This window comes from Callorhinus ursinus, unplaced genomic scaffold, assembly GCF_003265705.2.
Source record: "Callorhinus ursinus isolate GAN/ISIS: 27379988/994484 unplaced genomic scaffold, GSC_fseal_2.0 scaffold14, whole genome shotgun sequence".
Classification (NCBI taxonomy): domain Eukaryota; kingdom Metazoa; phylum Chordata; class Mammalia; order Carnivora; family Otariidae; genus Callorhinus; species Callorhinus ursinus.
In genome coordinates, this window is record NW_027397076.1 from 10,841,196 (window position 1) to 10,856,763 (window position 15,568).

The 15,568-nt window shown below is 42.0% G+C and overlaps 1 protein-coding gene across 19 annotated transcripts in view; it reads left to right on the forward strand.

Moving 5' to 3' along the window:
- The window catches only part of ANKS1B (ankyrin repeat and sterile alpha motif domain containing 1B), a 1,107,306-nt gene that overhangs the window by 1,022,846 nt on the left and 68,892 nt on the right, over nucleotides 1-15,568 (forward strand). For 13 of the 19 annotated variants that reach the window (XM_073900444.1, XM_073900442.1, XM_073900438.1 and 10 more), the window contains 2 exons: nucleotides 1,176-1,283; nucleotides 3,322-3,501. In XM_073900444.1, coding sequence (XP_073756545.1) covers nucleotides 1,176-1,283; nucleotides 3,322-3,501 — 288 coding nt within the window. The remainder of the gene's footprint in view (nucleotides 1-1,175; nucleotides 1,284-3,321; nucleotides 3,502-15,568) is intronic. The other 6 variants (XM_073900446.1, XM_073900447.1, XM_073900448.1 and 3 more) reach the window with 2 other exon arrangements.

The window sequence follows — 15,568 nt, forward strand, 5'->3', positions numbered from 1 at the left end:
CTTGATTCTGGGGCACCTCTGAGTCTTCCCCCAGGTGGGCAGTGCTTTATTCTCACCCTACTCTGCAACTTTCATCGACATTAACATGCATTGTGTCATATTCATTGAGCCACTATTATTTCAAGCATTGCTTCAGGCATTTGGGAAATCATACTGATAAAGATAGACCAGGGCCCTGCTTGCAGGAAGTTTACCTGGGGGAGATGGGGTACACCCAACCAGCCACACACACACACACACACACACACACACACACACACACACACACACTCTGAACCTGTAAACAAAGTCATTTCAGAGAATGATAAAAAGAGGATCATAGGGTGGGGTGGGACAGGGGTTGAGGACATGGTTCTTTTAGTGAGAGGAGGGAGAAGGCTTTTTTGAGGAGACAACTCTTGAGCTCCCTTGTCCCTCCCTTGTCCACACAGAGAGATGACAAGGTGTCATCTGAAAATCTTGAGATGAGCGTTCCAGGTAGATGGACAAAAGGGATAGAGGTCCCAAGGTAAGAATGAGCACGGAATGTTCAAGGAGCCGAGAAAACCAGTGTGAGCATCCTGAATAGAGGGACCCTGAGGGAGGCAGAGGGCAACCAGCCCTGTTGGGCCTTGGAGCCAGGTCAGGACTCAGATTTTATTTTAAGAGCAATAGAGGGGCGCCTGGCTGGCTCAGTCGGTTAAGCGTCTGCCTTCGGCTCAGGTCATGATCCTGGGGTCCTGGGATCGAGTCTCCTGCATCAGGCTCCCTACTCAGCCCAAGTCTGCTTCTCCCTCTCCCTCTGTGAGCTCTCTCTCTCCCCCTTAAATAAATAAAATCTTTTAAAAAAATAAGAGCCATAGAAAGCTATTGGAGAGTTTTCCGCTGGTAAGGGAAAAGACTTGACTTACCCTTTAGAAAGCGCTGTGGTTGCTGAGCGGAGAACTGGACCCCAGGGCAGCTCGAGCGAAAGGAGCGGTGTCTCTGCTCTCGTTTCCTGCCCCCAGGCCATTGCCACCCTGGCCTCTGCCCGTGCTGTTCCCATCTTTCCAGACTTGAGGGCCCACTCTGACTTCACACCGCATCTCTCAGGGGGCAGAGGTAACAGCGCACAGCCCTTCACTCTTTCCTCTTTTAAGACATGTAAAATATTTTCTCTCAAACGAAATATTTAACCCAAATATATGTCGTTTCAGGTTTTAAAAATCAATTTGATTGGCCACAGGAAACGTATTTTGGCATCTCTGGGAGACAGGCTGCACGACGATCCACCCCAGAAACCCCCTCGGTCCATCACCCTCAGGGTAAGTGCCCAGCTTGTTCGTTTCGTTCTCCACTCTTATCCTCAAAAATTATCTTGTGCAATAAAATAAAATGACCAAAGCAACGGATCGGAAAGTTGAGGCTGTTTTCCATGTAGCTTACCTTATTTGTATAAAAAACAATCTCACTTTTGATTGTATTTTGTAAGATGAGATTTGTTTTTTCTCAATCGGTTAAGTATCTATTTTTGAGATTTTTAGAGGTACCTCTGACAAACCACCACCTTTAAAGAGCTGCTCCCCCTCCTCCCTTCCCACACTCCCATCTGCACCAAAGTGAGAGGAAATGAGTTTTCTGTCAAACTCCTCAAACCCACAGAAAAGAAATCAATCGAGGAGCACAATTAAGGAAGGATCAATTTAAAGTTAACCTTAGGGTCTCCTGGTTTTCAGGCAGTGCCAGCTTGTCAGCTTTAGCCACTTCAAAAATTAAGAATAAAGAATCTAGAGAACTTTAAGAAATGATTTCAGCTACGTTTCAGGATTATGGGGCAGAAAAACTAGAGAGAGAAACCAAGGAAGGGAGCGAAAACTAAAGTGGAAGGAAAAGGAAGGCAGGAAGGGCAGAGGAGAGAGAACTAGAAAACGAGAGCTAGCCGAGGGAAGGGGCCGCCAGGAGGCGCGGGTGTTTGTGAGGCCTATTGGAACTTTACACAAACTGGAGAGTTCCAACTCTGTTCTCTTCAGTTAGTCCTGCACTTCTGATCCTTTTTCTGCACGTGTCAGCAAAGGTGGCGATAGCAAACAGTGCACAGGGGCCCGGCACTTAGGCAGAAGTCCCAGCCATGAAATGCCGTAGAAAGCCTCGTCAGTGAGCTCCAGCAAACAGCCTACCTGCTACCGCCAGCACAGCGGAGGGCCAGGCAGGAGAGGACCTGTTAAGATTTTGAGTCTGATTCCATTTTTAAAGGAGAAGAAGATGCACAAGGATGTCAGGGAATGCAGGCGATGTGGCTGGAGGAGGGAATCAGGAGGAACATATTGGGCGAATTGGGACACACTGGGACATTTGGAGACTAGTTGGGGGCTTTGGGAGCAGTGAAAGTAGAAATAGGACCTATTTTTCTTCCCAGTAAGGGGAGCCTCAAATAAGTTAGGAGGGAAATAAGGCTAGAAAGGGATTATTGTCTCACCTTCATTTCGCTACACGAAGGGAGGGAAAGATGTAGGTGCCGTCAGTGCCAACATCCTAAAATGCCTCTTTAAATGAGCAACTCCTCCTACTTATGCTGCTCTCTTTCCTTCCCCTCCTGAACCTCTCCCTCTGTTTCCCTGGAAGAGATTTAGGAGAACAACAAACAGATCAAAGACAGAGGTTTCCCCAGAAAGAGTGCAGGATCTTAATCTGTCAAAGGAAGCCCAGAACATCTGGGGGAGAAGTGGCCTGGAGACCCGGCACAATCCAACCCTCCTCTGACTTGCAGACACTGGAGCCCAGCCTTCTGCCGCCCCTTGTCTTCCTTCCAACCAGTTTCCCTCAGCTTGAGTCATCTTTGCCGTTGACACGCATCCTCTGTCATTATATGCATTGCTCTGCAGTCCGCGTGTGACATGCTGTGTCTCCATGCTGTGTCCTCTCCCCTGCCCCATTGCCACACCACCTTTTGATGGAGAATCAAGACCCATTAGGTCCCCTCGGGGCTCTCTGTTCGTGTGTCTACCACAGTGAGGACACTCTGTCCACATGAAAACATACTTCCCTCCCTTGTCCACACATGCGGTAATATCAGGGGTGCCCGACATATGTCTGTCTCTCTCCTGAACTCCTCCGTAGCACTGGGTGCAAGAAAACAGAGCCTGATTGAGTATCCTTGAAGCTTTTGACCTGAAATACTTAGGGGGTAAAGTGTTGCCTAGATCATGCCATTAATAAAGTGGCAGAACGTCATCCATTCCTTGGCAGTTGATTCAGAAATGACTCCCCCACCCCCGCAATTTGTCTTGTCGGTATTTCACAATTGTGAAAGCAAAGGTTAGCCGCAAGAACATGGTATTTATTTCATGATGTATTTCCATTCAGGATCCCAGTGGTAATCACACTCCTCCTCAGTTGTCTCCATCACTTAGCCAAAGCACTTACACCACTGGTGGCTCCCTAGACGTTCCTCACATTATCATGCAGGGCGATGCAAGGAGGAGAAGAAATGAAAACTACTTTGATGATATTCCCCGATCAAAACTGGAGAGGCAGATGGCCCAGGTAAGGTGTTAAAAGCCTCTGTGATGTTTTTGCCTTTCCCCCATATCAAGTAATGCATTCTGATATTGAACACTAGCTTACAGTGAGCGGACGCCTGTTGTCCACCCAACTGGGATTTTACCATTTTACGCTCTCGCTTTCATTCCCTACTCAACTTGGACCAGACCAAAACAGACCTTCCCGGGAATGGAATGTATACACAGATCCTTGTTATCCATTCTTGTGGGAGAAATTGCCTGATCTCGTTGCACCCAGAAAGTCTTTGGGCCAAAGGGAGTCATACCACATACGAATCAAATCAAAATGAAAATGAATAATAAAAGTCTGGGTTATAAAATGTAAATCGGTTAGGTGACAGAGCAGAAGTCAGAGGGAAATATTAGTGCCTCGTGATGTTGTTAATTTCCTCCTGAGTTAACACACTTGTACAGAATTGCGTCGTCTCGTATTATCACCTTGAGGAGTTGAAGGTGATGATGCTGCCTGACACAAAGAACTGAAAAAAGAAACCTTTCCTGTTTGGACCTTTCCATGGTTTTGGTAGAGATGTCCTTGTCTAGCCTGCCCTCAGATTGCTGCTCAGAAACTTGAGTCAGCCATAACCAAACAGCAGAGCTGTTCTTAACATGCATTCAGAGGGACAGCTAGCTCTAGAGTTTCTCTGAGAAGTCAAGATTTGGATTTGTTGACAACGACTGGCAGAATCAACTCTTTCATCCTCCTCTTAGGTTCAGACTGGTGTGTTAAGAGGCTTCTCTCTGCCTCCCACACCTAAGATGAGAATCTTGACGTGAAAATTCAACTGTAATTGCTTTGCTTTGCTTGTTAAATATTTTTCTCAACTGTTTGGTGAGAATCTGTGTTGAAAAGCCTTTGGTAAACATTCTGTGCTGCCACTCGTGAAAGAAAAATGTGAAGAGAATGTTCTGGAAACCATGGATATTCTGCCTGTAAATGCCCTGGAGAGAGCGGGTCTGGTATACTGCACCTCCTTTCAGCTCTCTCAGTATTGTATTGTTCTCCGGGTTCTTTGTGCAGGGAATGGCAATGTTAGGATTATGGACAATCTTTTATTGAAGAGAGATGAAAATGTACGAGATACAAGAAATGAATAATTTTCCCTTTCTCTCTTGTTAAGTATTAGCTTTTAATCCTTATTTCTGTTTTCACTGATGTTCTTTTAAAGAGTCTGAAAGCTTTTTCCCCAAGCTGTTGAGATATTTCCTGCTACTTGTTAGTATTTATGGATCACATATCTGGTTAAATTTCTCTAATGACAGCATTTCAGAGACATGGTTTGTTTTAACTTTGAGCCATGCCATCTTTATGTATGAGTACAAACTGGGTCTTTTCTGAACCTTTCCCTTCCCTGGGTAAAGGAGGATCCTTCGCTAAAGACCATTAGCTACTAGTGACTCTGCCAACTTCAAAAACAGAATCACCTGTCTGAGATCCTCATATAATCTATGAAATTTCTGCACATAGTACAGTTTTTTCAAAGAGGAAATGAATTCCTCCTCTGCGTGCGAACACTCAGGGGTAACCTAGCAAGATTGCTCCCTTACCTTCTCTTCTTCATGAGATTCATAAGCTAGGGCTGGTATTGAATAGCCCAGATGTTTTTCCTGTCACTCCAGTCAGAAGGCATCCCTTTGAGGAATGGTCTCACCCTCGAGAAAGTTGAATGAACTTGTATCTGGCCAGGCGAGAAAGGTCCAGAAGCAGAAAGGGGCTGATATAAGCGGGTGGATGGATGCAGTGAGCCACGGAGTGTCTGTGTGGACGTGCTTCTTTTCCTCACGTGTATGCTTGCAGTGATCGAATGACTGGTGTGGACATAGGCCACCGTCGGCAGCCAGGAGCATATCAGACCTTTCTGAAATCCTGCCGCTCAATACAGCACTTTGGCTGCAGAGAAAATAGGAGATGGCACTAAAGGAATCTGATCAATAAGAAAAAAGGATTCTGGGATCACAACTCTTTCGGTTGTGTTAATTGCAGTTTTTTATTTGTTTCTCTTGAGAATGTTTCCTAGTCTAGAAATGCCAAAAATCATGGAGAAATGAATTTGTACCTTTTAAAAATAGTTTCAAAACTTTAACCTGTCAAAATACCAAATACTCAGTGATTTTGTTGTTGAACGGTTTTATTTAAGTGCTTTTCTACCACTCAGTCACTCAACTGATGCTTTTTCTTATCCTTCCTTTTCTGGTTATTTGCTATAATGGTTTTTTAAATCCATTTGCTTTTTTAACAACCTGTCATATCCACTCTAGACCCACATTCTTCCCTGAGGTTGTGCTTAGCCAATAAAATTGAGTCTTCCTAAAGACTTGAACTAGAAATTAAAATTTCAGTAGGCAAGAAGCTAGTTATACCTCCTTCTAACCAAGAGCTCGGTCCCTGAGGTTCCTTCCCAGAGACTTTCTCCCAGGAGGCTTATGTAGCTTGCGTAAGGCTTTCCTAGCCCATCTATTTCCCCCCAAAGGATAGAAGTCCATTTTCAGGTTTTCTTACTTAAAGGAAAGGAAAATGCAATTAATAGAAAATCACCAGGCCAGATCCCTGTTCTCAGAAACCCCTCTACTTCAGGTAGCAGAGTGATCTGGAATTCTAGTCATAGGCCAGAAACCTTAAGTTCTTGGTGGTGGCAGCAATTCAGAGGAGTGTTGCCATCTTGAGGTCTGCTCAGTAGATGTTTGAAAGTGCTTTGCTTCACTTGGAAAACCAATGCTTAATGTTAAATTGAGATGAATTCAATGTCCCCTCCAAAATTAAATTTGTTCATTGGCAAATGATTTTCAAAAGTAACACTAGGGTGATGTTTAATTACTTGTGTTCAACTTGAACGAATATGAAAAATACCTGTCTTGGAATGCAAAAGATTTTAACTATCGTGGCTGTTGCTTGCCTTTATTCTGATATAAACAATATTCTGGCATCAAATCGTCTTAAATAAATATGTGAGAGACAGAATTGAGTTCAGTACCAAGAACATTTTTTAACTCACAGAACGAAATGATATAATCACATCTAAACAATGGGTTTCCGTCATGCTGAAAACATTGCTTTTCTACCGTTCTAAATTGGACTCATTAGCTCAGAAGCTCTGCAATGCTCCCACATTGGCATACCTCTAATAAATGAATGTTGCACTCACATTTGTGTAATAACAACTTAGAGCTTTTAAATTTTCAAAGTGCTTTCACATCTCTTATCTCATTTTAGTACAAACGAACTATCCCACACAACTACTCATGTGCATGTTGCACACAGCAGATGAGCTTCTCAGTCCGAGTTCTGTAGAGATGATAAAGCAAGTGAACATATGGAAAATAGATCAGAAGGGGGACAGATATTTCCAGTATTTAGGGCTGACTCACAATCTTTGGAAATTTTCTTGAGTAATATTTAGAAGTCAGAATACTCTTGGGTGCCTGTGTGGCTCAGTCGGTTAAGTGTCTGCCTTCAGCTGAGGTCATGATCCCAGGGTCCTGGGATCAAGTCCCACATCGGGCTCCTTGCTTAGCGGGGAGCCTGCTTCTCCCTAAGCCTCTGCCACGCGCCCTCTGTCTTTGCTTCTCATGAATAAATAAATTAAATACTAAAAAAAAGAATACTCTTAAAATGAATAATAAAGGAAAGTAATGGAGCTAATAAAGTCTAGAGACCACATTCCCCAAAGTTACAAAGAAAAGAAAAGAGTTTCCCAATATGAAACTTATCACCACTTATAGAAGGCCTTCATTTACAAAAAACACTTATGCAAAAATATAATGATGCTTCTATTTTCACAAAATAAAAAGGGCTCCTAAGTAGTAAGAGAAATACATATCTTTGCACAAATTTTAGCTTGATATTAATGATGAAAATCCATCATGTAGAAGTCCTTGTGTTTGGAAGGCTCTCATCTAAATAAAAATGTCAGTATTGGGGGGGCCGTTACCTTATCTGATGCACACAAACCTGAGAAATAGACATTATCCGCATTTTGAAGACAAGGAGACTGCGAAACCACATGACTTGCGTGCTCGGGGTCACACAGCCAGAAAGAAATCAAATCAGAACTTGCCTGGGGGATTATGTAAGGCACTGCAAAGGCTTTGGGTGAATTGCTCCTCAATCAGTAGAAAGTTGATTTAGTTGGAAGTCTAATGCTTCTTGATCCAAGCAGTATTAATAAGTACAAGCGATCAGTTACTTCTTTATTTGAAAGCATCTTACATATTATATGAGTTCTACAAATGTCCGTTCTTTTGATATCGTTAAAAGAAGAGAAATGGAAACAGGGCCAGATAGAAGCCCTGCCGTGGCCAAATCCATGCCTGGGAGTCCACGTGCTTTATCTTATCTAATCCTCACAATGGCATATCCTGTGCTCAAGCAAGCCCAGGTGGGTGAGAGGTTTGCCTCACGGCTGGCGTGCGGCAGAGCTGGGAGTCACGCTCTGCCTCCCTGACCATATCCTGGTTCCTCTGTGGCTCCTGATACCCTGTGGTAGCTGTCTTAAATGATATAAATATTTTTACATAATATAAAACATGTTGATAACAGTTCAACCAATACAAATTTCCCCTATGCTAGAATAGATTATACTTAATGTAGGCACAGCAAGCAGAATGAGGATAGAATCACTAGCAGCTTAGTGGAAACTTATTGAATCCACTTTTTTATGTATCACCATAAAACCCTTTAATGCAAAACTATAATGGTTATTTGTTGAGCCTTTTAGTGGAGACCCCTCTCTGCACATCTGGGCAGAGCTCTGCCTTCACCCATGTTTGTGAAAGCTTTGCACGGAGGTATGGGGCTTACAGCGCATACAGAGACGTCCTTGGGTGTGTTTTCTGCAAACAGTGAGACACTGTTTCCTTAGCGGCTTCTTCAGTCGGAGTTCTCATTTGCTTTCTTTCTGGCTGTGCGACCATACCAAGTCATGTGGTCTCTCTGAACTTCAGCTTTCTTTCTTTCTTTTTTTTTTTTAAGATTTTATTTATTTATTTGATAGAGAGACACAGCGAGAGAGGGAACACAAGCAGGGGGAGAGGGAGAGGGAGAAGCAGGCTTCCTGCAGAGCAGGGAGCCCGATGATGTGGGGCTCGATCCCAGGACCCTGGGACCATGACCTGAGCCAAAGGCAGATGCTTAACGGCTGAGCAACCCAGGCGCCCCTTCAGCTTTCTTTAAAATGTGAATAAAGCCTGCCTCTGGGACTTGTGTGTATCAGATAATTTATGTGAAAGCATATTCTAAACTGTAAGTCACTGTGTTATTAATACATAGATGATATGACTCTCAATTCAGGTATATCACCTGTCAGTCCCTAATTCGAAGGTCCCTGGTTCATCACAGGGCCAGTCAGTGCTAAAGATATTAGAAAGGTAAGTGCTCACTCAGATGGTTTAGCATTCTAAAAGACCATCTTTTTGTTCCAGCATTATCCATGCTTAGAATATATATGGACAATGGAATTGGAATTTTGCTCTTTATTATTTTAGTTGCATAAATGTGAAGGCTGCCGAGAAGCATCTCTCATGATGGAGAAGGGGGTCTGTGCGGTGATCACAAAGCCAGGAGAGGCAGAGGGCAGATGGAATAGTTCTCTACAAATTCAGGCTACAAAAGTATGTGGCACTCCTTAGTCCCCATCCCCTGTTTAACCCGTCACCTCACCCCCTCCCCTTGCGAGGAGCACCAGGTATGGATGGAAGTGTCAAATCACTATATTGCGCACCCGAAACTAAAATGTTAACTAACTGGAATTTAAATAAAAACTTTTTTTAAAAATATGTAGCAAAGAATATACTAATGGCATGTTATTAGTATTTTAACATGGTGAGGTAAAACATTAAGTGAGAAAGAGGGATTATTTTTCCTTAAATGAAATTTAGAACTTGCTTGAAATACACAGTCCGCAAAATTAGCTTGAGAGGCGTGGCTATCCCAAGCCATGAGGCAAATGCTTAGCCGTCTTTGGGAAAGAGGGAGGATGGTAATTTATTTTTTCTTACTTTCCCTGGGGAAGTCTGTTGTTTCTAGAAATTCTACCCACTGCCCTGGCATTATGGGAATTTACAGAATCAGCCTTCAGAAAATAGCACGACTAAAAAAAAAGAAAAAGAAAGAAAATAGCACGACTATGCTCAAGGAACAGCATTTTATTTTTTTTTAAAGATTTTATTTATTTGAGAGAGAGAATGAGATAGAGAGAGCATGAGGGGGGGAGGGTCCGAGGGAGAAGCCGACTCACTGCTGAGCAGGGAGCCCGATGCGGGACTCGATCCCGGGACTCCAGGTTCATGACCTGAGCCGAAGGCAGCCGCTTAACCAACTGAGCCACTCAGGCGCCCCAAGGAACAGCATTTTACAAAGAGATTCCCCCCCAAACTAACAAGTTTTCTTACTACTATGTTAACATCAGGTTTTTTTTTTTTAATGCTCCTAAGTTAATGGCTGGTTTTTAGTTTAGATTTTTATCATCTAACCACTACTCAGAAAAGCTCAACCTTGTCCATGACTTCAAAATTTTCTTCCATGAACGTCTAAAGAGCAATTCCTAATACTTAAGCACAGACAATAGTATATAATCAAAAAAAGAAGGTTAAGAATAAACTCAGAAAGCTCTTCCATCAGGAACTTGCGATTTGACAGCTTGTCGGGTTGACAAGCTGACATTCCAGCTTCAGAGATAACTTGGGATGTTGACGATATCTGTGCCCTGTGTCAAGCCAAGAACTCTGGACCACCAGCCATCGATTCCCAAAGGCATCACACCAAGCAGAAGTGGAAAACGTTGCTTTCATAATTGGAATTTAAACCTGATGTGTATACACGTTGTTTATTGATGTGGACAGTTATTGCTTCTTCTCAAAATATACACTGCTCTCTCCCTGTGACAACTTTGGGGTGGGAAATTCCAATGTGATTAGTGTCTTTTGGGAAACACTGAAGTGTCACTGTCTGTCCTGTGCATCAGGTTTAAAAAAATCATGGGAAGAAGTGGGAGAATCACTCAGAGGGATTTGTTTTTAGATTTTGAGACTCATCTTACAAGTCTGGATTATTTCATTCTCTGTCAAGTCCATCGGCGAGGCAAATTAGACGACCAGGAGTTTGTTCTGACAGATGCCAGTCAGACCTAAACACCTCCATTCATTTTGCTAGAGAAGCTTGATGTCTCCACCTTCCTTCAGTGTCCTGGTACTTAACCAAAGTGAATGTTTCCCATTAAAAACAGACCATGGATTTTTTTAAAAAATCAGTATAAAACATCCTATTTTCAACTGAATAAGAAATCTGACAATATATAAAAACCCTATTTCGGTAGAATTGACCTCCTGATATTTAGTGGTGCCTTAGGCTTGCTGACAGTGAACAGCTTATTCACAAAGAGGCACACCGGGCTATTTTTCCACTTGTTAAATCTTTGGAATGTTTCTCATTATATCCAGTCCAGTTCTTGGGTCTGCAGGTCAGAGTTTTGGCTGTTATAATCTGACCTTGATAAATTTTCAAGGGTAGGAGAATTCCCTTATTCTCCTCTCCCTCTTCCTTTTCTTTTTCCAATGTAAAAAAAAAAAAAAAAATGAAGACAAGGTTTTTTAATGTCTAAAGGAAATAGGGCTGATTATGCGGTCATTTCTCAGTTAATTCCATTTGTAGATGACTGAAGTAATATACCAGTAGGGACTCTTCTAGATACATGCAAGTAACAAAAATCCACCTCAGGGTGTCTTAAGTTAAAAAGGGCATGTGTTTGAATCATTTCACTGTGAAGTCCAGGTAGACCTGGGTCCGGGTGCTCCTATGATGTCTTGTTCTTTGGCTCTTCATGTTTCAACTCTGCTCCCCTCTGGGTTGGCTCTTCTCCCAAACAGGCTTTCTCTCTATGAGGGAGTTTCAAATCCAATTTCTATTCAACTTGAAACTACAAGAAAGATGGCTTATCTTTCCAGGAGTTCCCCCAAAAAAGTCCCAGGATTGAGTCCCATTATGTTCAGATCAGCCTGTTTTGGATCACTTATCTGTCCAGAGCTAATTATAAAGGAAGCTGTGTGTGTGTGTGTGTGTGTGTGCGTGTGCGTGCGCGCACACGCGCGTGCATACACGCATTATTTTTTGTGAGGCACAAGTAAAGGAGTAAGTTATCAAAGTATTTTACAAACTCTAAAGCTATATGTTTGGGTTGTTTTATTAGAAAGTATCCTTATTTTGAGAAAACTTCTGCAGTATGCTTTTTCAATTAACAACTGGGAATAAATGCACTGCAAAGTAAAGCTCATAATATTTAACTGTGTTTTACAAAACTATTTCTGTTTTCCAGCTCCTAAGCCCAAACTAATACCTCTCCACTGATATGGAAGCAATAGTTCTTAGGAGTTCGAATACTCCAAAAAGTTCCTATCTGTGTTATAACCCAGTTAGCATTGGAGCTCTTTGGAAAGGACTTAATGGGTGATACCCCTATTTAAATATTTTTAAATACTTTATGAGTTAGCGTACATTAGAATCTATCATTATATTTTATATTTAATAATAAAACTTTTTTCTCTTACAGTGAAGTGTATGTTGGCTATGTAGTAACAAGGCCTGACTCTTCCTTCATCATTTTAAAATTCCCTGTAATAAGGACTCTGTAAATACTTGCTGAAGATTACTTTACACAAGGTTATAGGCACCACAAAGCCACAGGTTTCTAGGACCCCAGATTAGACACAAATTGGGATGGTCTCAAATCTTCTAGAAAAACTATCTGGAACAGAAGCATATCCCCTGCCTAGTAGGTCTGGTAAGTTAGCTCAACACCATTATCGTCAGAGGCAGCACTGATTAATACAACTTATAATGTATAATTAATACAACTCTCAAAGCATGGAGAAGTTATATTGCTTACTTAAGACCACACAGATTGTAAGAAGTAGAGGCAGGATTTGGACCCAAGCAGTCAAGCTTCCCGCCCTGTGCTTTAACCATTGTGTTGATAAACACCTGCACTGTCTCTATCCAAATGGGGTCCCAGCAGACATAACACATTCTATAAGTGCTAGAAGCCCAAAAGTCTCTAGTGCAATGTTTTGAGTCCTGTGACAAATTCTATTAATAATATCTAATGTTTTATGAAAAGGCAAGATTAGTAGATGATTGAACCTCCAAGGTAGCATGGATAAACTTTGTCAAGAAAATCCTTTGCTCTTGACATCCATTTTCTCATTCTTTACAAATCAGGAGTAACAAACAATTGCTTCGTGGAAACAATTATGAAATGGCGTGACCCCTTTTCTATAGGGGTCTCCAATGAGGTTTGAATGCAGCATCACAAAAATTTGCAGTAACTTGTGTTAATGACTAGAAGATTCTTCTGTGCTTATGCTAAAGAAAAGCAGAGACTCTTAGGATGGGAAGGGCCCGGAAAATGTATCTAGTCCTGTGAATTAATGCAGCACTGCTTCTAATACATCCTTAATAGACATCCACAAGTTTCTGCCTACCGTTGTCACTGGGAAGGTGACCCCGACTTTGTGAAGCAGTCCCATCACCATTGGAAAATTCTAACTGATAGAGCTTTTGCCTTACGCTGAATTGATATAAGCCTTCCTAAAACTACTACATAGTTAGTTTGGAAAATATGAAGAATAAATCTACTCCCTTTTACTGAGAATAGTTCTTTAAGACTAAAGAGAATTTGATGCGTTCCCCTCACTCTGTTCATCATATGCATCTCCTTGCCAATATCATTCTGAGAAGTGGGATGTGGACCCCACAGCATCCTCATTCCCCAGCTCTGGGCACATCTGCTTTGTTGATGTTCATGCTTAACATCAGTAACATCTTGTTAACTCCTGCTGAGCTTTTCTTCGTGAAAATGTCCCAGCCTTTACCAATGGCCATGAGCCATGCCTCCCTCCTCAGCCCTCAGCCTTGGGGGGTGTGTGTGTGTGTTTAACCTTAATACAGGATTTTACATTTACATTATTCCTTTCCAGCTTTCCAGCGAAAACAGTTTTATCAAGTTGTTTACCCAATAATCCTAGTCTATCAATGTCTTGTTAAAGCTTGGTCAACACTCAGTGTATCAGGGATCCTCCCCAACTATGTCATGTGCTAATTTAAAATGCTTATTCAAACAAGCATGTATTTCAAGTAATTTCTCCAATGTGGTGATTTCAGTGTTGAATAGACAGAACTGAGGAAGAAACTGCAGTCTACTGTCAGAGACCTCTTGGGTTGGCATCATTTAAGATCATCATTCAACTAGACCTCATTTTTCCATATTTTCCACACGCATAATATGGGGAAATAATGGGGTCTCAACATCGGTGAATGAATGGCCTTGTCCAATACCCTTTTTTTACCAGAGGCAGGAAGCAATGTTGAGCGTCTAGCTAATAAATGGGTTTAAATAAAGAAAATGACAGCCTCAGTTTGCAAAAAAGGAACGTAATGTATAAAAAGATGTTAAAGGCAAAGAACAGTATTACTCTGCAAAATCCGGTTCCTTCACAGCAACTCGTGATAAAAAAGCTGATCGCTGCTTTTCTGAATGAGTTATTAATATTTCTGCTTCTTAGTTGTTCTGAAAACTGTATCAGTAATGGTGGCATCCAAAGTTTGAGGTAGAACAAGTAAAACAGCCCATATTGCAATAAATAGCATGATCCCAATTGACTTAAATTCCCTGCAAGATGCAGGAAAACTAGGGAGCTGTACAATATGATCTCAATTGCACAGTGTTCCTTTTTTCTCTCTGCTTTCCTTTTTCTGAAGAGATCTCATAAATAATTGTGTATTGTCATTTAGGGCTACAACTGTCATATTAGGGAATGCAGGTTATATATGATCTCTGCAGATGAATAACAGAAATCACCTAGCCTGTATGTTCTCTCCTACTTTGGTAGCTGAGGGCTTATTTTATGTGCTGTCATTACCAGAATCAGTTGGGAGGGAGGAGGGCGGCAAGGAGGAAGGGCAAGAGAGAAACCTGTAAATTTGGGCAAGCAACAGGAATTTATCATCAGTATCTGTATCATGCCAATGGACTTAGGATGGGACCAATAGTGGTATTTAGTTATTCCCACTTTTGCTAGATTAATGAATGCTGATGCCATCAACAGTGGGTCACACAGAGAGAACTCTTGGCTTGACTCTTCACTTCCAGGGGAAGGTCGCGATCACAAAGGTTTGATAGGACTGCTCTTCAGGGAGGTGGAGAAATGACAGGAAACAGCATTTTCTTGAGTCCAGCATTCCCTGCAAATGAAATAGTCAGTCTGAAACTTTTTTTAAAAGGGTCAGTGGCAAACATATAAATAAATAAAAATTTAAACAAAAACCCCGAACTTGAGACATTTGAGTGCAGTTGAAAAGAAGAATCCCATACAGTTGTTTGAGGGCTGTGTGCGAATCGCAGAGCTCACAGGAGAGGAGAGGAAGATCATTCCTGAATCCATGGCAGGGAGATGGCAGTGAGCCTAGGCTGGCCCACAGCCTCTGGGCAACTCAGGAGAAACCAAGGGTTTTGATCTTCTGATTTCCAGGCAGTATTTCCGTGAGTGCCCATGGAAGAAGAGGCTGTCGCTGCTGGAAGAAAAGATGCAGAGGTGTTGGGTGCATTAATCCTTGCCTGAACCAGGTCTCTTTGACTCCCATCTTTTGATAGATCTCATTTTAGTCTCTGCTCAAGGAGCCATTGAGTCTGCTGGCTGCTGACCCAGCCTTCCTTTGTTAGGGTGCCCTTTCTTCTTTTGCCTTTAAAGCTGTTTTGTTCACTCTTCAAGTTTGTTTTTGTTTTATTTTAGAAGCACTGTCATCCAAGAGAAGGAATGGATTTCATTATACCTTTAGCGTTCAACCCTGAACCTTTCCTGCTTCTTGTTGGATTCTTTCTGGTCAATTTTTGAACACCCCGAAGTGTGAAAAAATTATGACAATATAAGAGAGAAACGGAGAAAAAGACAATTTTTTTCAGGGCTAGAACAAGGCAGAAAATTTCATCTTGGTAGAATCTGACCGGGGGGCTCTATTCACACACGTTTCTTTATTAAACTAGCTACACAGTGTTGGCAGACTC